The sequence below is a fragment of the Mobula birostris genome, chromosome 13 (assembly GCF_030028105.1).
Source record: "Mobula birostris isolate sMobBir1 chromosome 13, sMobBir1.hap1, whole genome shotgun sequence".
In the NCBI taxonomy this organism is placed as follows: domain Eukaryota; kingdom Metazoa; phylum Chordata; class Chondrichthyes; order Myliobatiformes; family Myliobatidae; genus Mobula; species Mobula birostris.
This window is the reverse complement of record NC_092382.1, coordinates 56,941,916-56,968,644: the sequence shown is the minus strand read 5'-3', so window position 1 is coordinate 56,968,644 and position 26,729 is coordinate 56,941,916. Positions and strand designations below refer to the sequence as shown.

The 26,729-nt window shown below is 43.8% G+C and overlaps 1 protein-coding gene across 6 annotated transcripts; it reads left to right on the top strand.

Annotated features, from left to right (window-relative positions):
• Positions 1-202: 202 nt before the first annotated feature.
• On the top strand, positions 203-26,217 carry LOC140206861 (NACHT, LRR and PYD domains-containing protein 3-like). 6 transcript variants are annotated; one of them, XM_072275116.1, is made up of 15 exons: positions 204-407; positions 1,414-1,502; positions 3,897-4,063; positions 8,917-9,088; positions 9,182-9,247; positions 12,602-14,402; positions 15,544-15,636; positions 15,799-15,969; positions 16,197-16,367; positions 16,503-16,673; positions 16,875-17,045; positions 17,863-18,030; positions 18,166-18,993; positions 22,442-22,645; positions 24,479-26,217. In XM_072275116.1, the coding sequence occupies exons 2-13, from the start codon at positions 1,445-1,447 to the stop codon at positions 18,251-18,253; spliced, it is 3,297 nt and encodes a 1,098-aa protein (XP_072131217.1). In that variant the 5' UTR covers positions 204-407; positions 1,414-1,444; the 3' UTR covers positions 18,254-18,993; positions 22,442-22,645; positions 24,479-26,217. The 6 variants fall into 6 exon arrangements, with proteins under 6 accessions (XP_072131215.1, XP_072131213.1, XP_072131214.1 ...); XM_072275115.1 differs by lacking the exon at positions 204-407 and adding an exon at positions 436-618; XM_072275114.1 differs by lacking the exon at positions 1,414-1,502 and having other exon boundaries at positions 203-407; positions 22,442-22,570; positions 24,545-26,217.
• The last annotated feature ends 512 nt before the right edge of the window (positions 26,218-26,729 follow it).

Below are 26,729 nucleotides of genomic sequence, written 5' to 3'. Positions count from 1 at the left end.
AGCGCCTCTTCCCCAGGGCACCACTGCTCAATACAAGAGGACATGGCTTTAAGGTAAGGGGTAGGAAGTTCAAGGGGGATATTAGAGGAAGGTTCTTTACTCAGGGAGTGGTTGGTGCGTGGAATGCACTGCCTGAGTCGGTGGAGGCAGATACACTAGTGAAGTTTAAGAGACTACTAGACAGGTATATGGAGGAATTTACGGTGGCGGGTTATATGGGAGTCAGGGTTTGAGGGTCGGCACAACATTGTGGGCCAAAGGGCCTGTACTGTGTTGTACTATTCTATGTTCTATGTTTACTGATATCCTTCCTATAGTTAGGTGATCAGAACTCCACATGATCTCCATCATGGATGATGTCGCCGAGACGAGAGAGGGTCTGGAGATATCAACAAGGAAGGACAAGGGTGTGTTACGAATGTTTTAAAAATATAATTGTTGCTCCTGACAACTGAGGAGCATCTGGCTTGCAAAAATGCATTTTTACAGAGAAGATAAAAAACCTGATCTCATTTAAAATGATGATTTTTTTTTGCGAAGTAAAAGAATCCAATATTGTGGCAAGTGTGATGAAATATAGAAGAAGTTTTACCCAAAGGGCAGCAGAGACGATTAGCGGTGAGTGATAACCTTAACACTAGACTGTAGAATAACAAGCCACAAGGCCCACAGAACAAGAGGGAACAGAAACTAAACACAGCAGGCTACAAGATAAACTTTAGGGAAGGAGAGTGAAAACTCAAGCAGCTGGTTGAGATCGGCTGGATAGATGAGTTGTTAAGAACTGTGGGGTGACATAGGCAGATTAATACTAGTACTGTATCTGGGTGGAGGCAGGGAGGTGACTGCACATGCAGACCTGGCGGGAAGAGATAGGAAAACAAGTTGAGGAGGAAAGATTCCATACAAGCTTTCTGAAGGTGGTGTGGGTGAATGATGCAAATTAACTTACCACTGCCTCAGTGTTTTTACATTTGTACTCCAATGTATGATGGGGTGGGGGTGGGGAATCACTGAAATAGGTTACATTTTAAAAATAGCCCAAGTATGAAATGTAATGTATTTGAATTGCTTGCATACTATAGGGGCCATAGAGATCAGGAACCGGGTCTATGATTCCTTCTATATGATGTGAAGAGAACAGCGTATGGGCTCTGGGACGGGAGGGTACAGGGTGTTGTCGGAAAATATGTGTAATGAATGTTTCCCTCTGTGATCAGCTAGTTTGTGATCCAGGAAGGATGGGGCCCAGGAGAACGGACAGTGTGTATGTAGCCTGCTAGGGCTGGGCTTCAGGGGATTGGACAGTGCTTGAATGGACAAAGAGTGGATGACATGTGCATAGGGGTTATCAGGACAATTTTTTCTCATAATAATTTCCTTATCATCGTATTAATGTTCCATCTCTTACAGAGCACCAGGAATTGGAACGCTGATCTCCATCATGGATGATGTCGTAGAGATGAGAGATGATCTGGAGATATCAACAAGGAAGGACAAGGGTGTGTTCCAAATGTTTTAAAAGTATAATTGTTGCTCCTGACAACTGAGGAGCATATGGTTTGCAAAAATGCATTTTCACAGAGAAGATAAATAACCTGTTCTGAGGGGAGGTGTAGAGCACAACTACAGCTACAGGGGGAACGGGAACTTTTGAGAAGTTGTCATTAACTGGTCTGTCTAATGTATGAGAAGTCAGGAGATTGAGGCTGAAGGGAAAAATGGATCATCTATAATGAAATGCCAGAGCAGAGCAAATGGGGCAAATGCTCCTATATCTTATGGTCTTATTAAAACAGTAGGCCACACAGAATGAAATGGTTGTGAATGGCAGGTTAGACACGTTAGTTGGGGCATGAGAGCAATGAGATTAGCCGGAAGAAATAGCTAGTTAGTCTGGTGTCAGAGCTTGGGACGATGTTGGAGTCGATTGCTAACTATGAGGTCTCAGGGTACTTGGATGCACATGATAAAATAAGCCATAGTCAGCATGGTTTCCTTAAGGGAAAATCATGACTGTTGGAATCCTCTGAAGTGATAAAAAGTAGGATCAGTTGATGTTGTGTACTTGGATTTTCAGAAGGCCTTTGACAAGGTGCCACATATGAGGCTGCTTAACGAGCTATGACCCCATGGTATTGCAGTTGAATATATTCTGGCACGTACAAAGCAGTGGCTGATTGTCAGGTGGCAAAATGTGGGCTTTACTGGTCTGCTGCTGGTGACTAGTGGTGCTCCACAGGGGGTCTGTGTTGGGACTGGTTCTTTTTGCGTTACATGTCGTTGGTTTTGATGATGGAACGGATAGCTCGGTTGCAGGGTTTGCCTACGGTAGTAGTTTTCAGATTGTAGAGAAGCTACAAAAGGACTTAGACAGATTTGCAGAATGGGCAAAGAAATCACGATGGAATACAGTGTCAGGAAAAGATGCAGGAAGAAGCCAGGAGTTTGGAACTGTGAGGAAAAAATGGATGAGCCATGATGAAAAGGCAGAGAAGACTTGATGGGCCAAATGACATAGTTCTACTCCTGTACATTATGGTCTGTTCCAGGGAGAAATAAAAAGACCAGCACTTGAAACCAAACCTAAAAATGGAAGCTGGTGAGAGAGTAAGTGTTGGTGTTTAGTGTGAGAAACAACTCAGATGGAATGTCCTGCTCCTCTGCTCAGTCTATGGACAGAATTAGATTTTTTAAACAGATACTTAGTTATTCTGATAGAAGTGATATTCTGAGGTGGTATTAGTAACTGAGCATTGTAATTACTAAATCTAATGTTTTTGGCGGGAGGAGAAGATGGCGGCGCGATGCAGCTCGCAGCGGCCACTCCGGTGAATGATGTCTGTTATCTGTCAAGTAGGGTGCCGTGCACAATCCTGATTTGATGGAGACATGTGAGAGCACAGAGGAACATCTGTGAAACTTCTGAAATGCCTACTTCGCTGCCATTGCTACTGTGTGATCCAGAATCTCCAGAGGGGAAGGCCCCGAGTCCTCGGCTTTGCTTGTTGCTCGGTAGCCGGGGTGGGGTCAAAGCACTCGGCAGAGATGGTGCTCGGTGTCAGAGGGCTGGTCGGAGGTTCGAAGCTTTCAGATGGACTCAGGGTCAGCTGCGGTCGGGTGCTTCCAATGCATCGGCAAGTTTGTGGCGCTTGGAGTTCATGGCAGGAAGAGTTTCTCCCTTCTACCGTCTGCGTGAGATGATGGGGCTATCGGGACTTGAGACCTTTTTTTTTTTTTACCGTGCCCATGGTCTGCTCTTTATCAAATTATAGTATTGCTTTGCACTGTTGTAACCATATGTTATAATTATGTGGTTTTGTCAGTTTTAGTCTTGGCTTGTCCTGTGTTTCTGTGATATCATACTGGAACATTGTACCATTTTTCTAATACATTCATTTCTAAATGACAATAAACGAGGACTGAGTGTCCTCATAATCTAATCTAATCTAATCATTTATCAGATGTCGGTGCTGCTAGTAAGACAGTGGTTGACTGTCTAATTGTAACTTTGATGACATTTGATCGGATATTCAGATGTGATCCCGTCTGTATCCAGAGGATGGAACCCAGTATCCATAAGGGTGGGCTCGGAAGAATCAAACAATGGCTGAGACGGGGAGGCTGGGCCCACGATATCGGAGAGTTGGCATGTGAGAAAGAGGAATGTTGTGTCTGCTCTGAGTCTGGGGCGCAGTGGCGTCGATGGAGGGAGAAGTAGAATATCTGGTCTTTGCTGAATCTTTGGATTCGGAACTACACTGTGAGCTGAGATATTTGGTGAGCAGACTGCGGAGTGGCCAATGTTAACGAATGCCAACTGGACCGGCTCCGTGATGCTCATATCAAGGGAACAGTCATGGTTCATCTTTTAAATTCACCCTTCATATTCACAGGTCCTATGACGACAAACTCTGAGCACATCTCACAGTGGAACGATGAACAACTATTTCAACTGTCAAAATTCTACCGGGAAAGACTGAAACAGGCGATTGAAGAACGGGTGGAAGAACTCACCAAAATGCTGAGACTGGAGGGACACATCAGTAAGGAAGAACACGAGGTGAGTGGGAAAAATATGGTGACTTCTGTTGGGTCTAACATCACAGAATTGAGGGTACCAATGGGAAAGAAACCAAATTGCCTCTTCTCACAGGCCTGCGGCTGTTTGGTGCAATATTAACACTGATCTCTGATCATTGTCTTCTTTGGCAGATCTGGCATCTGCACTGGAACCTGTGAGCTTGGGTGCTGGGAACTGTCTTAGGGGTGATCTCTCATTGATCATGTTATAGTTACTGTTTTATAGATTTGCTGAGTATGCCTGCAGAAAAAGCAATCTCAAGGTTGTATGTGCCGAGATGTGTGTACTCTGACAATAAACTTTGTACTTTAAAGTTAGGGGAGCATGTTCTTTCCAAACTGAACATGCATACCACAGTGGCAAGTGAGCAGTCGGAATGTACCATCCCTGGTGAACAGATGTGAGTTAAAATTCGAGCCAATCTTTCTACAAAGCTGCCGTTTAAATTCACTCAGTCAACTCAGCCACGAAAAAAGACAGACCTTGCAGATGGTGAGTCAAGACAGGTTGAATCACGGCTGTCTTTCCCTAGTTAGCTAAAATTAACCATCACCCCAGCCCTGGCCATCACCGTATCGGTTCCTCCCGTAGTGTGAGAGGCACCAGCTTCTCCAGGTGCTTTATCAGTGACCTTTCTTCCATCGAGAGTTCCAGGTGGGGTGTCTGGGTGGGGGTGGTGATGGCTGTCTATTGCACAAAGTTCTGTTTATGACTGGTCAGCACACGTGGCAAGATATAAACAGCACGTGGCCCGGGCTGTGGGCAAACACATTGTTGCTGGTGAAATTTTCAATAAACGTGGGTGTGTCCCTTGGAAAGCTCCAATCTCCACATAACAAATTTAAGGTCAACCGTACTGCCTTCAGCAATGTATTTAGTTTTGGCTTTAAAAATACTCAATTAGTATATTCAGACAGTGAGAAAGAAGGGAGGAAGACAAAAGAGGAAATTATAGCCCAGTTAGCCTAACTTGGGAAAGTGTTGAAGTCCATTATTAAGGACGAGGTTTCAGTGTACTTGGAGACAAATGATAAAATGTCAAAGTTAGCATGGTTTCTGTAAAGGAAAATCTTGCATAAAAAAATCTGTTAGAATTTTTCGAGGAAGTAACAAGCATGGTGGACAAAGAAGACCCAGTGGATGTCAGTTACTTAAATTTTCAGAAGGCATTCGATAAGGTATTACAAGAAAGATACTGGCATGGATAGAGGAATGGCAGACAAGCGGGAGGCAGTGAGTGGGAATAAATGGGGCATTTTCTGGTTGGCTGCCAGTGACTAGTGGTGCTCCTCAGGGGTCAGTATTGGGACTGCTGCTTTTCACATTGTCAAAGTAATATAATGTGGATAAATGTGAGGTTATCCACTTTGGTGGCAAAAACAGGAAAACAGATTATTATCGGAATGGTGGCCGATTAGGAAAAGGGGAGGTGCAACGTGACCTGGGTGTCATTATACACCAGTCATTGAAAGTGGGCATGCAGGTACAGCAGGCGGTGAAAAAGGCGAATGGTATGCTGGCATTCATAACAAGAGGATTCGAGTACAGGAGCAGGGAGGTACTACTGGAGTTGTACAAGGCCTTGGTGAGACCATACCTGGAGTATTGTGTGCAGTTTCTGAGGAAAGACATCCTTGCCATAGAGGGAGTACAAAGAAGGTTCACCAGATTGATTCCTGGGATGGCAGGACTTTCATATGAAGAAAGACTGGATGAACTGGGCTTGTACTCGTTGGAATTTAGAAGATTGAGGGGGGATCTTATTGAATCGTATAAAATCCTAAAAGGATTGGACAGGCTAGATGCAGGAAGATTGTTCCCGATGTTGGGGAAGTCCAGAACGAGGGGTCACAGTTTAAGGATAAAGGGGAACCTTTTAGGACTGAGATGAGGAAAAACTTCTTCACACAAAGAGTGGTGAATCTGTGGAATTCTCTGCCACAGGAAACAGTTGAGGCCAGTTCATTGGCTATATTTAAGAGGGAGTTAGATATGGCCCTTGTGGCTAAAGGGATCAGGGGGTCTGGAGGGAAGGGAGGTACAGGGTTGTGAGTTGGATGATCAGCCATGATCATACTGAATGGTGGTGCAGGCTCGAAGGGCTGAATGGCCTAATCCTGCACCTATTTTCTATGTTTCTATGAATGAATGGCTTTGCGGTGAAGTTTTCGGATGATACGAAGATAGGTGGAGGGATAGGTAGTGCTGAGGAAGCAACGAAATTGCAGCAGGACTCCATCAAATTGGAAGAATGGGCAAACCAGTGACAAATGGAATATAGTGTTGGGAAATGTATGATCCTGCATTTTCATTTTGGTAAAAGGAGCAATAGTGCAGACCGTTATTTAAATGGGGAGAAAATTCAAACATCAGAGGTACAAAGGGGCTTAGGAGTTTCCATGCAAGACTCCCAGAAGGTTAATTCATAGCTTGAGTCTGTGGTAAAGAAGGCAAACGCAATGTTGGCATTCATTTCAAGGGGAATAGAATATAAAAAACAAGTAGATAATGCTGAACCTTTATAAAACCCTGGTCAGGCCGCACTTGGAGTATTGTCAACGTTTTGGGCCCCTTATCTCAGAAAGAATGCATTCCCGCGAGAGAGAGTCCAAAGCAGGTTCAACATATGAAGAGCATTTGGCAGCTTTGGGTCTGTACTCACTGGAATTTAGAAGAATATGTGCGGATCACATTGAAACCTACCAGATGTTGAAAGGACTAGATAAGGTGGATGTGGAGAGGGGCAACCTTTCAGAACAGAAGTAAGGAGGAATGTTTTCGGGCAAAGAGTGGTGAATCTCTGGAATGCGCTGCCACAGACAATGTGGAGGCCAAGTCCACGGGTACATTAGAGGGGGAAGTTGATAGATTCCTGATCGGTCAGGGCATCGAGGGACATGGCGAGAGGGCAGGTGTATGGGGTTGAGTAGGACCCGGGATCAGACATGATGCCGTGGCAGAGCGGATTCGATGGGGTGAACGGCCTAGTTCTGCTCCCATGTTTATGGTCTTATGGACAGGCTGCCCAACGACAAGTGCAAACACAAGGGATCCCACAGATGCTGGGAATCCAGAGCAACATCTACAGAATACTGAATGAGGAGAATACACAGTCGTGGCTTTGGGCCGAGACATCAACAGTAAAAGAGTGTTATGCTGGGGTGAAGTTGTGCATGTGGTGGATGATGGCTGAAAACAGGCTTGTGGGGAGGTGGGTGGGGAAGGTGATAGGTGGAAAAGGCAAAGGACAGAAGAAGATGGAAGCTGATAGGAGAGGAGAGGGGCCGTGTGACAAAGTGAAGGAGGAGGAGCTGCAGATGGAAGTGATGGACAGTCAAGGAGAAGAGAGCACATGATAGAAGATCCATAATTGGGAATAGTTAAAAAGAGAGAAGGGACGGAGAAGAAATGGCTAGAGGTTAGAGAAGTGAATTTTCTATCATCGGGTTAGAGGCTACACAGTCAAAATATGAGGCGTTGCTCCAAAAACCTGAGCGTGGCCTCGTCGTGGCAGTAGAGGAGGCCTTGGTCCGAGTTTCTCATGCTGGCTTCTCATCCCTTCCTTTCCAGTCCTGATGGAGGGTCTTGGCCCCGAACGTCGTTTGTTAATTTCCCTCCCTAGATCCTGCAGGACCTGCTGAGTTCATCCAGAATTTTGCCATGTTGCTCATGAAGCAGTGCCTGTTGACTCTACCTGATCACAAACTGTCTTTCCCAGTGAAGATTAATCCTGCCTCTCTCATCAGTTTCTAATAATCACCCAGCCAGTGAGGTTAGTCACGAGGCATATAATCACCCGTCTTATATCTGCTGTTCTTGAATAAAAGTAAAAAAAAAAAAAAAAGGGGTTTCTGTTTTTCAGTAACAGAATGACTGGCTAATGAAGGTTTATCTGTTAAACGGTTAAGTTGAAATAGGTAGTGCAAAAATAAAACAAAAAAAATGTAGTGAGGTAGTTTATGGGTTGAATATCCGTTTAGAAATCGGATGGCAGAGGAAAAGAAGCTGTTCCTGAATTGCTGAATCTGTGCCTTCTGACTTCTGCACCTCCTTCATGATGGTAGAAATGAGAACAGGTCATGCCCTGGGTGATGGAGTTATGGATGCTGACTTCTTAAGGCACCGCTTCTTAAAGATGTCTTGGAAACTACAGAGGCTAGTGCCCACGATGGAGATGATTATTTTTTAGAAGTTGCTGCAACTTACTTCGATCTTGTGCAGTAGCCCGCTCATCTCCCCCAGCCCCACACCCCCCGCCCCATTCTAGACGGCGTTGCAGTCAATCAGAATGCTACATGGCACTTTGTGAAAGTTTTCGAGTGTCTTAGAAGATAATGGTGATAATGAAGATAGTGCCTGATTAATGTCTTTCCTCGTGTCAAATAGCAGCCCAGTTTATGTCACATCAGGCACTGAGGTACATCTAATCTGTCCAATATTGCCTTGTTTGAAGAACCTTCTAAGGCATCCTCCCTTGGTTTTCCAGTGACGGCCTCCCAGATCAATAATGCAGTCTTGCATTCCCCACAATTATCAAGCTTGAAACTTCCTTATTGGTAAATCTGTATAAAGTTGGATATTGAACATGGGAACTGATCACATTAAACCTGTATTGATCATTTCCCACTCTGCTACAACTAGTGAATTCAGAGTTTTATTAGTTTTCATTTCCTGTTTTCCCGCTGATGACTCGATCCAAGGATTGCAGAACGAGTGACGAGCCCGTCCAGTGACTGTACCTTGGCTGCTGAGACGTCCCATGACTGGGCAGTGGCCTTCCGCATGTGCTATGTCAGTACACTCCTCAATATATTTATTTTTGTTATTTATAGGAAGTCACTGAACTTGTGCGGAAGCGAAACCGGCCAAAGGGTTCGAATGTATTCTTCACCCTGGTGATGGGGAAAGGCTCCCGAGCCCGGAGGGTGATGTGGGAAGCATTTGTGAAAATGCGAAACGAGTTACCGAAGTTGGACAGAATATTGAAGGAAATCCAAGAGCTGGGTACAGTAAAACAACACACTGAACACAAAGTGACAATAAAAACCATTGTAGCTGTATCAATATGATTCAATTTTAATTTATTGATTTAAACAGGGGCTGATATACCAGAATACATGAACATCAGCGAAGGGTTAACCGAATTACCACCTCCATTAAAAGGTAAGAGGTTTCACTTTCTGACACCGCTGACTTGCCAGAATCAGTGTGAGCCAGAGCTGCTGCTTCCCAGGTTTGCACAGTCTGGGAGACAGGAAAAAAAAATGTTTGATTTGAAGGGAATGATCACGGAATTCACACCCAATCGCTCACCTGTTGCAGTTTAAACTTTTTAATCATCGAATCTATGACAAATTTTTAAAATGTGACAATGAATTATATTAAATGATCCATCTATTTAGCGCCGTTGGGCCCTGAACGCCTAACGTATTCTGTGACACCCATAGACCAGTGTTCAGATCCTGATGAACCGCTGAGCCTCATTAACCCTTACAGTGGTTCTGATATTAGATTAGATTATGAAGACACGCAGTCCTCTTTTATTGTCATTTAGTAATGCATGCATTAAGAAATGATACAATATTTCCTCCGTTGTGATATCACAAAACACAGGACAGACCAAGACTGAAAAAACTAACAAAACCACATAAATATAACATATAGTTACAACAGTGCAACAATACCAGAACTTGATGAAGAAGTCCATGAGCACAGTAAAAAGTTCAAAGTCTCTCAAATGTCCCACATTTCACGCAGACGGGAGAAGGAAGAAGAACTCTTCCTGCCACGCCCGACCACAGTCCGAATCTGAGTCATCCGAAAACTTTGAGACTCCGATCAGCTCTCTGACACCGAATACTGAGCGACATTTCTATCCGAACGATTCGACCTCAATCTTGGTCGCCAACAGCAAGCAAAGCTGGGGATTTTGAGGCCTTCCCTCCAGAAGATTCCCTACCGCGTAGTAATGAGAGCAGCAAACGGGCGTTTCAGAAATTTCTCCAGATGTTCCTCTGTGCTTTCACGTCTGTCTCCATCAAATCAGAATTGTCCACAGCCCCTATTTAATGGATAAGATATCATTTTTCACTGCTCTCCCTCCCCCCACTGATATACTGCGAAACCCCCGCACACGCTACACACGTGACACCATTTTGATTGAGCTCAAGAGCCATGAGATGCAGTAATGTTGGGTCTCTTTAAAACTCTGACTGGACCACACGTGGAAGGTTGTGTTCAGTTCTCGTTGCCTCCTTATAGGGTAGATGTGGAAACTTTAAAGAAAGTTCAAAGGAGATTTGCCAGGATACTGCCCATATTAGATTACACATCCTAGAGCAATCTAGAACTTCCCTCTTTTGAGTGGAAGAGGATGACAGGCAACTTCATACAGGTGTATAAGGTGATAAGAGGCACAGGTAGAACCTACAGCCATCACCTTTTCTCCCCGGGTCGCAATGGCTAATACCAGAGAATATACATTTACTGTGATTGGGGGAATGTGCAGGAATCTGTTTTGTGGAAACAGATTTCCAGATTCGGCAAGAATGTATGAGCAGCATTCTTCATCAATGATAGCACATGGGCTGAGCTTCCCCGTGAGCAGGTAGTATAAGGTTGTCCCCCTGCAAGGCAACAGTACGTATAGACATAATTACGATCGATACTCGGATCAGGGCTCGATCTGTGCTTGAGCACGTTGGCAGTCTTGTTAGGCAGTGTCTCCATCACAAAGGTCATATCTATCGGTTCCCAGGACAGGCTGGCTGTATCACACTGGGGAATAGTCATAGTCATAGTCATACTTTATTGATCCCGGAGGAAATTGGTTTTCATTGCAGTTGCACCATAAATAATTAAATAGTAATAAAACCACAAATAATTAAATAGTAATATGTAAATTAAGCCAGGAAATAAGTTTAGGACCAGCCTATTGGCTCAGGGTGTCTAACCCTCCAAGGGAGGAGTTGTAAAGTTTGATGGCCACAGGCAGGAATGACTTCCTATGACGCTCTGTGTTGCATCTCGGTGGAATGAGTCTCTGGCTGAATGTACTCCTGTGCCCACCCAGTACATTATGTAGTGGATGGGAAACATTGTCCAAGATGGAATGCAACTTAGACAGCATCCTCTTTTCAGACACCACCGTCAGAGAGTCCAGTTCCATCCCCACAACATCACTAGCCTTATGAATGAGTTTGTTGTTTCTATTGGTGTCTGCTACCCTCAGCCTGCTGCCCCAGCACACAACAGCAAACTTGATCACACTGGCCACCACAGACTTGTAGAACATCCTCAGCATCGTCCGACGGATGTTAAAGGACCTCAGTCTCCTCAAGAAATAGAGACGGCTCTGAACCTTCTTGTAGACAGCCTCAGTGTTCTTAGACCATTCCAGTTTATTTTCAATTCGTATCCCCAGGTATTTGTAATCCTCCACCATGTCCACACTGACCCTCTGGATGGAAACAGGGGTCACCGGTACCTTAGCTCTCCTCAGGTCTACCACCAGCTCCTTAGCCTTAGAGTAGAGGTTTTCCACCGCTGTTTGCCACCCGGGCAATAGGATACGGCCTAGGTTAGAGGGAGTTAACTCCAGGGAGAGTTCAGACAAATGTGGCTTGTTTTCTCTGGATTGGTGTGGTCAGAGGGCGGAAACAGACAAAGGTTTATAAGTCACTGATAGATAGAGTTGACAGCCAGTATCTTGTTTGAAATGCGTAATGCCAGAGGGCATGTGTTTAAGGTGAGAGGGGGATGCTCTGAAGGAGATGTGTCGGGACAGAGAGTGATGGGTACCTGGAGTGTGCAGCCAGGGTGGTGGTGGATGGAGACACTTAAGGGACTGTAAACACGAAGGGAAGTGAGGAATATGGAGCCTGCAGGCAGAAGGAACTGAGGTTAATTTAATATTGTGGTTGCCCATTCTTTCCAACCTCATTTTCCTCTGCAATTGAAGATCTTCAGATTTTCTTAGGGCTTCATAAGGACAGTGACCTGAAAGGCTAATTCTGCTTTCTCCTACACATGTGGTGACTGTTTTGATAAGTTCTTCCAGTAGCTATTTTAACTTGACAAAACATCGCCTGTCAATATGAAGACAGTACAGATTCTGACATTGCTCATATGGCTGGACAGCATCTACAGCGGGAAATGAACATTCCACATTTAAGGCTGAGACCCTTAACATGTAGATTTTCAAACTTTATCCTCAAAATAAAGTACCTGGAAATGAAAGGGTCTTGAGTTGGTCAACACAGGCAGATGTAGTGGAGTATTAGAGATATGTTCACCTTCACAGCTGACAGCTCTGTGAAGACTTGATTTTATTTATTTATTTTTTTTGCATATTGGTTACAGGCCAAGCAGCTGTGTCTTGGTGGATTTTCACTTTTGGTGGTAACAACCACAGCACTTTAGAGTTAACTGTTGAAATTCTAGTGATTTGAATTTTGCGTGTATCGCTATTAAGTTGAGAATCTAACTGTGTCAATTTTCTTTCTGTTCCCATGGAAGATGTTCATGAGAAACACAAGACGGCACTGCAGGAAGAAACTGAAAAGCTCAGAGTGAACACGATTCTGTTGAGGGAGAAGGTTAAGGTTTCCAAGCTGGTTGATCGATACGCTGAGCTGACGGTCATTTCTTCTGTTCGAGGACGGAGGTTTGTGGAACACGAGCTGCTGGCAAGAGGCCGAGACCATGAGGAGTGGAGAATGAAGCATCTTCGGGGAGAGTTGGAAAAAATCCATGCCGATCAGTTGCTTCAAAGCAGCTTTTCCCATAACATAACTTACTGGCAGCGAATAAAGAGATTCTTAGGATTTGACTCTGTGAATCCAACATCAGTGAACAGAGTGAAACCTGGAAATTCAGCAGCAGTGGCCGGAGTCCCGGGCATCGGGAAAACAACAATGATACAGAAGATTGTTTATGACTGGGCCACGGGGAAAATATACCAACACTACCATTTTGTGTTCAGTTTCAAATTCAGGGATCTAAACACCATTAACCGTGATATAAGCCTGACGGAACTGATTCTGCAACAGTATCCTTACTTTGAGAATAGTCTGGAAGAAGTCTGGAAGAAACCGGAGGGATTGCTGTTTATATTTGATGATTTGGATGAACTAAAGGATAGAATTGATTTTACTGAGAGTCGGAGAGACACAGAACCTCAGCAATGCTGTGCAGACCCAGAATTCCGGTGCCATGTGTCGGACATTGTGTACAATTTAATCCAGCACAAACTGCTCCCAGGGTGTTCAGTGCTGGTGACCACCCGCCCCACTGCGTTACATTCATTGGAAAAGGCGGAGATTAGTGTCTGGGCTGAAATCCTGGGATTTGTCGGTGAGGAACAGAGGAAATATTTCAATAGGCATTTTGAAGATCAGACGGTGGCAGCAGCTGTTTTCAAACATGTGAAGGAGAACGAGATCCTGTACACCATGAGCTACAACCCCTCCTACTGCTGGATCCTCGCTCTAGCACTGGGACCCTTCTTCACAAAAGGAGACAAGGACCCGCAGCAAGTTCCCAAGACCATCACCCAACTATATTCATACTATATTTACAACATCCTGAAAAACCACGGCCGTGAGATTGAGAGCCCCAGAGATGTGTTACTCAAGCTTGGTCAAATGGCCTTCACAGGAGTGTGCCAGAAGAAGATTGTGTTTACAGATGAAGATTTGATCAAGTACAATCTGCAGCCTTCCCAGTTCCTGTCCGGGTTCCTGATGGAGCTTTTGGAGAGAGAGGATTCTGCCCGGTGTGTGGTGTACACATTCCCACACCTCACCATCCAAGAGTTTGTAGCTGCAGTCGCACAATTCCTAACCTCAGACGTCAAGGATACTGCGAAGATCCTCGCTGAAGCCTGCGGCATGACAGATGGGCGGTTTGAGGTATTTCTCCGTTTTGTTGCTGGTCTCTCCTCGGGGTCAGCCTGGCGATGGAAGGAGGTTCTGGGTCCATTTCCTGTCAATACAGCCCGCCAGGTGATTGACTTTCTGAAGGTGGAGTTCAAACGTCGGAGTGGAAACACAGAGAACGAAGCTGATAAAAGGAGCCTCCTGAACACATTGCACTACCTGTTTGAGTCTCAGAATCGTGCGCTAGCTCAGGAAGCACTAGGGTCTGTGGAAAAACTTTCACTTCGTGGACTGCGACTGACCCCGATTGACTGTGCGGTCCTGTCTCATGTCATCGGACTCTGTGATACAATAAAACACCTCGACCTGGATCACTGCTACATTCAGTGTGAAGGACTCCAACGGCTGGCACCCAGTCTCTACAAATGCCAAGAGTTGGGGTAATTCTAAATATTTAGATTTTCTAACAGTGAAAATTAAAGATTTAATGTTAAATGTATTTAGCCAAATAAATAGCCCTGTGTCATTGTTTGCTCGCTTTACCAATGACTAAATATCTTAAATTTGTCACTGACTGATGATTAGCAGACTAACAGTATCGTATCCCTTCTGGAGACCGGCAGCGACTATCATCATGTGTTGCACAGGGAGCAGCCACATCCCCATTTATTGCCAAAGATCAGAGCACAGCTCTGTTGTCAGTGCGCGATCTGAGCTTCTTGTAAGTGACCAGATGTTAGCTTAACACAATAATGACACAGCCCTTTCCACTTTTCAGTCGCCTGCATCCCTTCACCCATTTGCAGCCTCCTCCTTCTCTGGGCCAGGCAGTCAAAGACTCAGTCACAACACCCACCATCTTCATTGTCCAGTCGGTGATACATAGACGTTTATAGCAGCCAGCAAACAGTTACAATATACCGGCTGCAGCAGTTATCCTGAGACTAGGGACGTAATTGGACCAATTTTGTGGCCACCCTCACACCACATTTCAAGTACTGAGCTGGAAAGTGGTATGATCTGTTTGCTGTCTATGGCTCTGCTTGAGACAGAGTCTACAAAAGTTTCTCAAGAATGGTTGGGTTTGAAATGAAAACTGACTGCTATAAATGAAGGAAATTGGTACTTTGAAAAATTGCATCTCCACCAAAATTCTGCCTGTCTGGAAAAGTTCCTTGAAGGCTTCCCAGCTGCAGTTCGTGCTGATCTGAGATAGTACAGGAATATTGCACATGTCAGATCGAGTTTATGTTTAATTTTATGGAATGTGGCCCTTCCTCTGTCAATCTGAGATTTAATGTGCATCATAAATTATGCAGGTTTGACAAATATGAACTAAATTATAACAACAAAATAATTCAGAAAGCAAAACTGGACAGAGATAAGTTTAGAAAGAGCAACAAAACACAGACCTTGAAAACAAGTGGGATGTAACATATTGGGATTCATTCTTAGTGTGAGAATAATTTAGCTGAAAACTTCTTCACTACTTAATGTTTACTTCAAATATCAGAATGGCAAAATGTGTCAGGTCATGGGTCTGAGCCAGTTTGTGTCTCACAACTCTCTCTTTTCCTTCAGATTGACAAACAATGAATTGGGTGAGGGTGATTCAGCAATGAACCTAATCTCTGTAGCTCTGAGGGAGCAGGATTGTAAAATACAAAAACTGCGGTAAGAACCATACTATGAGAAGTCTGATTCTCTGATTATATCTAGAACAGAACACAGTTATTAACAATTAACGTAACTACTGGTAAAATCTGGTGATCTATATTGAGTTGTTTCTTCTGAGGTCTCAGTCTCCCTTTTTTTCCTTTGATTATGGGACACCAGATTGGGCAATAATTGTATCACAGACTCTCAGACTGCAATCCTCGCCTCTGCTCTCATTAAAAACCGCTCAGTGACGGAGCTCGATATGAAGGACAATAGATTGGGAGATACAGGTGTAAAAAAGCTGTTAGGAGTTCTAAATAACTCGGAATGTAAAATACAAAAATTGGGGTAAGTAGTGGAGAGTGACAGATATTGTTCTAATCTCAGTTGTACAACGTTAGTGTTATTATCAGGAACACAGATTGAATGGTGTACTAATTTTCTCTCTGCCTCTCACTCTCTCTCTGCTTCTCCTTCTCTCTCTCTCTCTCACTGCCCCCCTCCCCCCTCTCCCCCCCCCCCCCACCCTCTCTCTCCCCCTCATTTGCTCTCACTCTAATTCTTCTGGTCACAAGACTGAAGAACAATAGTTTTACAGCTTCTTGCGCCAAGAATCTTGCCTGCATTCTCAGAACAAACCACTCACTGATCAAACTGGAACTGGATAACAATAAACTGGAGGATTCAGGAGTCAAACTGCTCTCTGAGGCTCTGAGGACCCCATACTGTAAAATACAGGAACTGTGGTAAGTACCAAACTGAGAAATTGTACTTACAACTTAATGCCTAATGTTGTAGAATGTGTTTGGTACTTTTTGACCTCAGCTGGAATAATAATGACAAATTTGCATTGGGTTTCATTTGCTTCTTTTGAACTGCAGGTTATGTAGAATCGGTCTCACAGCTTCTGGCGCAGAGTATCTCGCCTCCGCTCTAGCTACTAGCCCGTCACTGGTGGATCTTGCCCTGGACTATAATAATCTGGGTGATTCAGGGGTGAAGCTGATATTTGGACCTTTGAACAGCCCAGAGTGTAAAATACAGAAACTACGGTAAGAGTCAGACTATGGAGAGGTCATATTTTACAACTACTATGTGTCTGAAATTTAATTACATTTAAGAGAGTGGATCATTGTTAGTATCAATAATGTTAAGTATACAATAAGAGATGAGGAGTATTATCAACAAACAGTGAATTGGAAGTGAAAACAGATCCTCCTCTTTCCATTTCCATCTGCGTCTCTGTCCCTCAGATTATGGGATGTCGCTCTCACAGATTCGTTCAGTGAGGATCTTGCTATCGCTCTCAAAACAAACTGCTCCCTGAAGCTTCTGTCACTGGGTGATAACAATATCGGAGATTCAGGGGTTAAACGTCTGTCTGAGGTGCTGGTGGAGCTCCAATGTAAACTACTGGAACTAGAGTAAGTATCAGTGTGACAAGGTATGTTCTTAACTGACTGTGAACATCTTTCTCAATGCGGTAAAAACGGCCCCAGGACGACTGACCTTCGTCATAAATTGGCACATTGATTACAGTGACCCAAGTGATGAGACGTTCATCTCCAACGTCACCAAATATTGCACAGATCCCAGCTGGAGTTCATGCAGTTCTGGTGATTGTGTGAAAGGAAGAATGTTACAGCGCTGTAGATGGTGCAGTGAAAGTTGACAGGATGTTGGTCTTCATTCAATATCTCGATCAGAAATGGTAACTATGCCTCCACAGATTCTACATGGCCATCTCAGTCCTCCAGCGATATGTGATTCTCTCCATATTCCAGAATCTACTGTCAAGTTGCCCTTGCTAGGGTATCTCCTGGAATGGGATATTTCTGTTATGAGAGTCTGGGGAGGCTCAGTCACTTTTCCCTGGACGGAGGAGGTTTAGAGTGGTTAATGAGATATTGAAAAGTAAGGTATAGATAAATACTACAAGACAGTTCTCCCTATGTAGGATGGCAGAGTTTCATGGATAGAGATGGGGAATAATTGCTGCGGTGATTTTCAACCAGAGAATGGTGCGTACCAGTACTTCACAGCCGGAGAGAGTTTTGGAAGCAGAGTCTTGACAAAGTGAGAAGAGACGCAGTCGTGGACAGAGTGGCCTGTTTCAATGCTGTATGGTGCCATGACCCAAGACTCTCTAACTCTATCATCCATGTTAGTTTCAGTGAGAGTAAAAATAAAAATATACTCACGATTCATCTGACTCTTGTTCTTTGTCTCTGTGATCCCCAGTCTGCACAGTAACGGTCTGACCGATTCTTGCACAGAGTCCCTCTGCTTCGTTCTCAACAAAATGAGTTCACTGAGAATTTTGGACCTGGGAGGAAACTCATTCACAGACAAATCGACCGACTCGTTCCGCCGGCTGATACTGCGACGCAAGAGCTTGAGGAAAATCACGTGAGTACTATATTAATGTTTAATGCAATAAAACTTCACTGGGCTTTCCTGGAAATATTTGTTGCTGAAGTAGCAAGACCACCGCCCTGCTAGTCAAACTGTATAACGTCCTCTGCATTCTTACATCTGTTTCAGGCTGAAGGGGAACCCATTCACTGCAGAGGGGCAAAATCAACTGATGTCATTGCGGGGAAACAGAAATGGACTTAGTGTTAAACTGTGATTCATTCAAATGTAGAGCACTATCTCCTGTGGAATAGTATTCATCGATTTCACAGTCACAACTCGGATTGAAACCCTAAACAACTGCAGCTCCGGATGAGCATGTGCCACTACACGTCATCAGGTGCCCCAGTGCTGTTTTGGGTGTCAGAGCTGTCTGGCCATTGATTAATCTTCTGCCAGATCCCTCAGTGTCTGACATCTGAGCTCCTTGGAAATGCAGACAGAAATCGCCCAAGGTCTGCTCCAGCTGCTCTGCCAAGAGATAGTGGGAATCCAAATCATTAATACTAGGTTTGAAATCATCTGGGCAAGCAGCTGTCCATTCAGACTGCAAACGTTATTCGTCAAATATCACTTTATTTTGTTGAGTTTTGGATTTATTGTGAAGAAAGCACGACAGCGCCTCTACTTTCCCGGGAGACTACGGAGGTTGGCATGTGCTCCAGTTGCACTGCCAAGAGATAGTGGGAATCTAAATCTTTAATGCCAGGTTTGAATTCATCAGGGCAAGTAGCTGCGCATTCAGACTGAGGCTACATCCACACTACGCTGGATAATTTTGAAAACAAAGCCTTTTCTCTTCGTTTTGACTCTCTGTCCACACTAAAACGGCATTTTCATCCCCCGAAAATGAAGATTTTCAGAAGCAGTCTTCAGAATGAAGAAATCTGAAAATGCCTAATGTCTGTTTCGAGCTGAGATCCATCATCAACACTGGTATCCATTTTGAGAACAGTGGTGAGTACCTGATACGGCAGGCGTTATTAGTCTTTCCCTAATTGTGTGAGATTTTGCACACTTCTACTATCATTTTGGAAATGTTATGAGAAGCAATGAGACCACAATCCAAGTCATTTGTACCTTTCTTTCCAAATGACTTGAGTGTGCAACGCTTTTCAAATGCTTCTATCATCTTCTGGAACCGAGTAAAACCATCAGTAGCTTTTTCAGTGTGTCATTTATGGAAGTGTTGCTGCAATCTTGATGGTTTCGTTGTTTACAAATAAAGCACATGGGGCGTCGCTGATCTGACAGAAAGTTATAAAACAAAACTTCAGATACGTAACATTCCAAAGACGCACTTTTTGTAGTGTCTATTTCTTAGCAAGATTAGAATTCAAGGCTTCACCTCCTTTAAATCATAAGACCATAAGATATAGGAACAGAAGTGGGCCATCCAGCCCATCGAGTCTGTTCTGCCATTCCATCGTGGGCTGATCCAATCATTCCAGTCATCCCTGCTCCTCTACTTTCACCCCATACCCATAGATGCCCTGGCTAATCAAGAAACTATCAATCTCTGCCTTAAACACAACCAATAACTTGGCCTCCACAGCCACTCATGGCAAAAAATTCCACACATTTACCATCTTCTGACTCAAGTAATTTCTCTAATCTGTCTGTCCTTTTGCAGCCTCCCAATTTCCTCAAAACATCCTGTCCCTCCAACTGACTTGATATCATCTGCATCTTTGCAACAAAACCATCAATTCTGTCATTCAAGTCATTGCCATATACAGTAACATAAAAGAATTGGTCCCAACACAGATCCCTGTGGAACACCACTGATCACCAGCAGCCAATCAGAAAAGGTTCCCTTCATTACTATTCCTTGCCTCCTGCCAATCAGCCACTGCTTTGTCCATAAGGGAGTCTTTCCTGTAACACCATGGGCTCATAACTTGATAAGCAGCCTCATGTGTGGCACCTTGTCAAAGACTTTCTGAAACTTCAGCTGCATATCATCAACTGAATCTCCTTTGTCTATCTTGCTTGTCACTTCAATTAATTCAAAGACTTTCAACATACTCGTCAGGCAAGATTTTCCCTTGAGGAAAACATGCTGAAAATGACTGAAAATACCCTGAAAACACATCCTCAATATCTGACTCCAATATCTTCCCAAAGAGTGAAGTGAACCTAAGTGGCCTATAATATCTGTTCATCTACCACCTTCCCTTCTTGAAGAGTGGACTGATATTTCCAAATTGTCAGTCTTACAGAACCATGCCAGATTGAATTGATTATTGAAACATCATTACTAATCCCTCCACAATCTCTTCAGTCACCCCTTTGAGATCTCTGGGATGTACGCCATGTGGTCCAGCTGGCCTTTACCTTCAGACCTTTCTGTTTCCCAAGAACCTGCTCCTGAGGAATGTACTATAAATATTTCTGACCACTGATATTTGGACTTCCACAGTGAAGACTGATGAAAAATACTGACTCAGTTCATCCGCCAGCTCCTCGCCTCTATTACCACTCCTCCAACATCCCTTTCCGTTGGTCCGATATGCACTCTCATCTTTCCTTTACACTTTATGCAACAGAAGAAACATTTAGGATCCTCCTTAATGGCCAGCTTACCTTCGATTTCCATATTTTCCTTCTTAATTATTTTTTTAGTTGCCTTTTGTTGGTTTTTAAAAACTTCCCAATCCTCTGACCTACCACCATTTTTTCTCTGTTGAATGCCTTCTCTTTGCTGCCTATGTTGGCTTTACCTTCCTATTAGCCACAGTTGTATCATCTTGCCTTTGGAATATGTTATGTATGTAGCCTGGTTACACAACAATGCTATTTTGCTATGTTTCATAGAAACCGTAGAAACTACAGCACAGAAACAGGCCTTTTGGCCCTTCTTGGCTGTGCCGAACCATTTTCTTCCTAGTCCCACTGACCTGCACACGGACCATATCCCACCATACACCTGCCATCCATGTATCTGTCCAATTTATTCTTAAATGTTAAAAAAGAACCCGCATTTACCACCTCGTCTGGCAGCTCATTCCATACTCCCACCACTCTCTGTGTGAAGAAGCCCCCCCCAATGTTCCCTTTAAACTTTTCCCCCCTCACCCTTAACCCATGTCCTCTGTTTTATTTCTCTCCCCTTGCCTCAGTGGAAAAAGCCTGCTTGCATTCACTCTATCTATACCCATCATAATTTTATATACCTCTATCAAATCTCCCCTCATTCTTCTACACTCCAGGGAATAAAGTCCTAACCTATTCAACCTTTCTCTGTAACTGAGTTTCTCAAGTCCTGGCAACATCCTTGTAAACCTTTTCTGCACTCTTTCAACCTTATTTATATCCTTCCTGTAATTTGGTGACCAAAACTGAACACAATACTCCAGATTCGGCCTCACAAATGCCTTATACAACCTCATCATAACATTCCAGCTCTTATACTCAATACTTTGATTAATAAAGGCCAATGTAGCAAAAGCTCTCTTTATGACCCTATCTACCTGTGACGCCACTTTTAAGGAATTTTGTATCTGTATTCCCAGACCCCTCTGTTCCACTGCACTCCTCAGTGCCTTACCATTAACCCTGTATGTTCTACCTTGGTTTGTCTTTCCAACGTGCAATACCTCACACTTGTCAGTATTAAACTCCATCTGCCATTTTTCAGCCCATGGTTCTTTACTGGCAACAACCGAACTCCGCACACATGTACAGATCAATACGCACCTAATAGCACACGCAACAACGTGTTGCTACAACATAAAGTAGTTCCATATTATACAGTAGCTATACGGCACAGAATACTTTTTCCTCTTTGGTACTTATATCCTGTGCCTCCAAATTATTTACAGAAATTCCTGCCGTTCTGTTGTCATCCATTCCAGTATTCTTTACTTACCAATTCAGACCAATTCTTCTCTCATGCCTCTGTAATTCTCTTTATTCTACGGTTATATTGACACATTTCACGTTAGCTTCTCCTTCTCGCATTTCAGGGTGAATTCCATTATATTAAGATCACTTCCCCCTCTTGGTTCTTTCGCCGTAAGTTCTCTAATTAATTCCGGTTCGTTGCACAACACCCAATCGAGAATAGCTGATCCCCAGCTGGGCTCAACCAGGAGCTGCTCTAAAAAGCCATCTTGTGGGCATTCCAGGAAACCTCCTCTTGGGATCCAGCACCTCCCTGATATTCCCAATATATTTGCATGACTATCTGCCAGGAATACTGTAATATTGCTGTTTTGGCATGCATTTTCCTTGTCCCATTGTGATTTGTGGAAGATATACATACTACTGTTTTGGGTCTCTGTAAAACTCCCATTGGTGTCTTTTCACTCTTGCTATTCCTTTGTTCTACCCACAATGACACAACACTTTCCGACTCTATGCTACCTCTTTCTAATGATTTGATTTTATTTTTTACCAACAGAACCATACAACCTACTCTGCCTCCCTGTGTGTCCTATTCAAGAAACATACAAGTATATGGGACACAAGAGACCCTGCAGATACTGGGAATCTAGAGCAACACACACAATGTGCTGGAGGAGATCAGCAGGTTAGGCAGCATCTATGGTTGGGAATCAACATTTTGGGCCAAGACCCTTCCTTCATCAGAACTCTTGATACCCAGGTACCTGGAATATCAATAAGCAGAGAAAATAGAAAGTATTGTGAAAAAGAGAAAACATATGACAAAATTGACTTCAAGGCTTAAGAACATTTGCCAAACATATTTCCATGGTATAGCAAATACAACAAAGGCAATAAACTCTTTCACTATTCCAATATTAACATATTCCTTGGCAAAATATCTTGGTTCCATTCCGATGTGGAAACTTTACAAAGAAAAATAAGAACTGAAATGACAAATTCAGAAAAGACTATTTACACTCAAACACACTTAGATTAACACTACCGAGGACAGAAGGAGGAAGAGCTATAAACGACATTAAAAAAAAATCACTCAACAGTCAGATAAGATTTCTAAATTATATATTACCGGAGAAAGAGTTTAAAACAAAACTGATTTATTTGTCCCAGATCCAGAATATTAAACTCCAGTCCCATTAAAGGTGAATGTGCAGCAGAAGAAACTCCTCCCATGCCCAGTCACCAGGGTCCAGAACTGGATGATCAGTGGGAAAAATTGCAGAGTTCAACATAGTTTTAAACTTAAAACTTTTCTGACTCCAGTAGTATGTCATAAGGTTACGTACGTGACTGAACCCCTTCCACATTCACAGCAGGTAAACAGCATCTCTGCTGTGTGAACTTACTGGTGTCTCCTAGACCAAATAGCTGGGTGAATCCCTTCCTTCAGTTCAAGCAGGTGAACGGCCTCTTTCCAATGTGTACTCACTGGTGTGCCAGTAGGTCGGATGACCGAGTGAATCCCTTCCCACACAACGAACAGCTGAACAGCTTCTCCCCAGTGTGAACTCTCTGATGTACCTTCAGTTGAAATGACCGAGTGAATCCTTTCCCACAGTCTGAGCAGGTGAATGGCCATACTCCAGTGTGGACTGACTGGTGTCTCTGGAGAGTGGATGAGTGATTGAATCCTTTCCCACAGTCTGGGCAGTTGAACAGCCACTTCCCTGTGTGGGCTGATTGGTATGTCTGTAGGCTGGATAACTGAGTGAATCTCTTCCCACAATCTGAGCAGGTGAACAACCTCTCCCCAGTGTGAACTGACTGATGTGTCAGCAGGTGAGATGACAAAGTGAATCCCTTCCCACAGTCCGAGCAGGTGAATGGCCATTCCCCGGTGTGAACTGACTGGTCAGCCATTAGGTCAGATGACCGACTGAATCCTTCCCCACAAATTCAGCAGGTGGCCAGCCTCTGCCCAGTGTGAACTGACTGGTGTGTCCGCAGGTAGGATGACTGATTAATTCCCTTCCCACATACAGAACAGTGAGTGGCCTTGTCCCAGTGTGGAATTGCTGATGGACTTTCAGTTGAGATGACTGAGTGAATCCATTCCAATAGTGTGAGCAGGAAGGATGATTGAGTGAATCCCTTGATCCACTTCCTAATGGACAGGAAGGACAAAACTGGCGTGTTGTCTCTGAGATTCTGGGAGACAAATTCCTTGTCGTTCTTAACCTGTGAAAAGATTTACAAAATACATCAGTGGGTGAAGGCAACATTTCAGATGAGATCACTTTAGTCACCAAGATGTGATCTGACATCACACTGTGCTTGGGCCCTGACGATTTCTGCACTTGTCTTCCGCAGAGTCCCAGGAAACAACTTGTCAGGGCCTGGGGATTTATCCACGCTAATGTGCCTTAAGACAGCAAACACCTCCACCTGTGTAATCTGTACAGGGTCCATGAAGTTGATGCTGCTTTGCCTCACTTCTATAGACTCTGTGTCCAACTCCTGAAAAATAGAGATGCAAAAAAAAAAAAAAAAAAAAATTTTAAATCTCTCCCATCTATTTTGTCTCCTCATATAGATTACCATTCTGATCGTCCAGAGTGGGCATGGTTCTGTACTGACCTTCTCCATGTTTCTGTGGCAGAGAAGCTGGCCAAACTTGACTGGAAGGGGAGACAGGTAGGAGTGACAATGGAGCAGCAATGGCTGGAGTTTCTGGGAGCAATTCAGGAGCTGAGTGATTGATACATCCCAAAGAAGTGGAAGCATTGTAGAGGCAGGAGGACACAACCATGGCTGAAATGAGAAGCCTAAGCCAACATAAGAACCAAAGAGAGGCCAAACAAAAGAGCAAAAAGTATTAGGAAGCTTTTAGAAAGCAACTGACGACAACTAAAAAAAAACATCAGATGAGCTCAGGGCATGAAATTATGATTATTGTAGTCATTAATGAATCTTGGTCGCACCCAACAGTCTGAGGCATTTAGAGGAACAAAATATCCGGGGCCTCGATATCCCTTGAAAACCAAGGTTCCCTGCACCAGTTAACTTTCAACTTTTACTTTGACAGGCACATACAAACTCTACACCCTCAAAATTTCACTTCTGAAGGCCTCCCACTTACCAAGTACTCCTTTGCCAGAAAACAGCCTGTCCCAAACCACACTTGTCAGATCCTTTCTGATACCATCAAAATTGACCATTCTCCAATTGAGAATTGAACCCATGGTTCAGTCCTCACTTTTTCTATATTAACTTGGAATCTCCTGACATTATGATCACTACATACAAAGTGTTCCGATACACTAATTTCTGTTACTAGCCCTGGATTATTTTCTAATAGCTTATTGCACACTTCTATGTCGGGAGTTCGACATGCTGACTTCGGGCACATTTGACAAACTCTACCTATCCAGTCCTTTTATATACGGGAGCCCCAGTAATCTTTGGGAATTTAAAATCGCTTACTATATGAAGCATTCTTTCTTGGCATAGTCTGTGATCTCTCCACAAATTTATTTCTCTGAATTCCTCAGATTGTTGGGTGCAAACAAGTCCCAGCAATAGCTACAATATCACATTCCATGCCCTGAGGTCTCTGGTGTCAAGAAAACAACCTCTCTCTCATTGTCACAAAAACAAAGGAGCTGATTGTGGACTACAGGAAGAATGGAGACAGGCTAACCCATATTTGCACCAATGGATCTGGGGTTGAGAGGGTGAACAGCTTTAAGTTCCTCGCCAGACACATCACAGAGGATCTCATGTGGTCTGTACAACAGTGCCTCTTTCACCTCAGACGGTTGTAAGAAGTTTGAAATGCAGCCCCAAATCCAAAGAACTTTCTGCAGGGACACAACTGAGAGCATCCTGACTGGCTGCATCACTGCCTGGCATGGGAACTGTACTTCCCTCAATCACAGACTTTGTAGAGTGGTGTGTAAAGCCCAGCACATCTGCAGTTGTGAACTTCCCATGATTCAGGAAATTTACAAAGACAGGAGTATAAAAAGGGCCCGAAGGATCATTGGGGACCCGAGTCACCCCAACCACAAACTGTTCCAGCTGCTACCATTTGGGAAACAGTACCGCAGCATTAAAGCCAGAACCAACAGGATCCGGGACAGCTTCTTCCACCAGGCCATCAGACTGCTTAATTCATGCTGATACAATTGCATTTCTAAGTTATAGTGACTGTTGTGTTCTATTATAACTTACTAAAAATTGCATGTTGCACATTCAGACGGAGATGTGACATAAAGATTTTTACTCCTCATGTATGTGAAGGATGGAAGTAATAAAGTCAATTCAATTCAATTCACCCTCTCCACTATCTGTTCTGTCATTCTGGCTCCCATTCCCACTACAACTTCGGTTTAACCCAGCCTGCCTCCACCACACTAGCACCAGCAAGCCTTACCACTACGACATTAGTCCCCTTCTAGTTCTGGTACCCTAACTACTGAACCCACATCACCCCTTTGACTTTCCTCTGCCAGATAACCACCCCTCCCCACCTCCTCCAACAGTTTCTAAAGTGGTAGAATATATAGACCACAGAAAACCTACAGCACAATACAGGCCCTTCTGCCCACAAAGCTGTGCCGATCATGACCCTGGCTTAGGACTACCTAGGCTTACCCATAGCCCTCTATTTTTCTAAGCTCCATGTACCCAACCAGGAGTCTCTTAAAAGACCCTATCATTTTCACCTCCACCACCACACCGCCAGTAGACCCATTCCATGCACTCACCACTCTCTGCATAAAAAAAAAACTTACCCCTGACATCTCCTCTATACCCACTTCCAAGCACCTTAGAACTATGCC

Bases quoted from the DNA above. Each gene is read 5' to 3' on its own strand.
- LOC140206861 (XM_072275114.1), top strand. From the start codon at position 338: ATGATCTCCATCATGGATGATGTCGCCGAGACGAGAGAGGGTCTGGAG. The intron at 4,064-8,916 runs GTGAGTGGGAAA...TGTTATTTATAG, and splicing joins TCAGTAAGGAAGAACACGAG to GAAGTCACTGAACTTGTGCG. The intron at 9,089-9,181 runs GTACAGTAAAAC...TGATTTAAACAG, and splicing joins GAAGGAAATCCAAGAGCTGG to GGGCTGATATACCAGAATAC.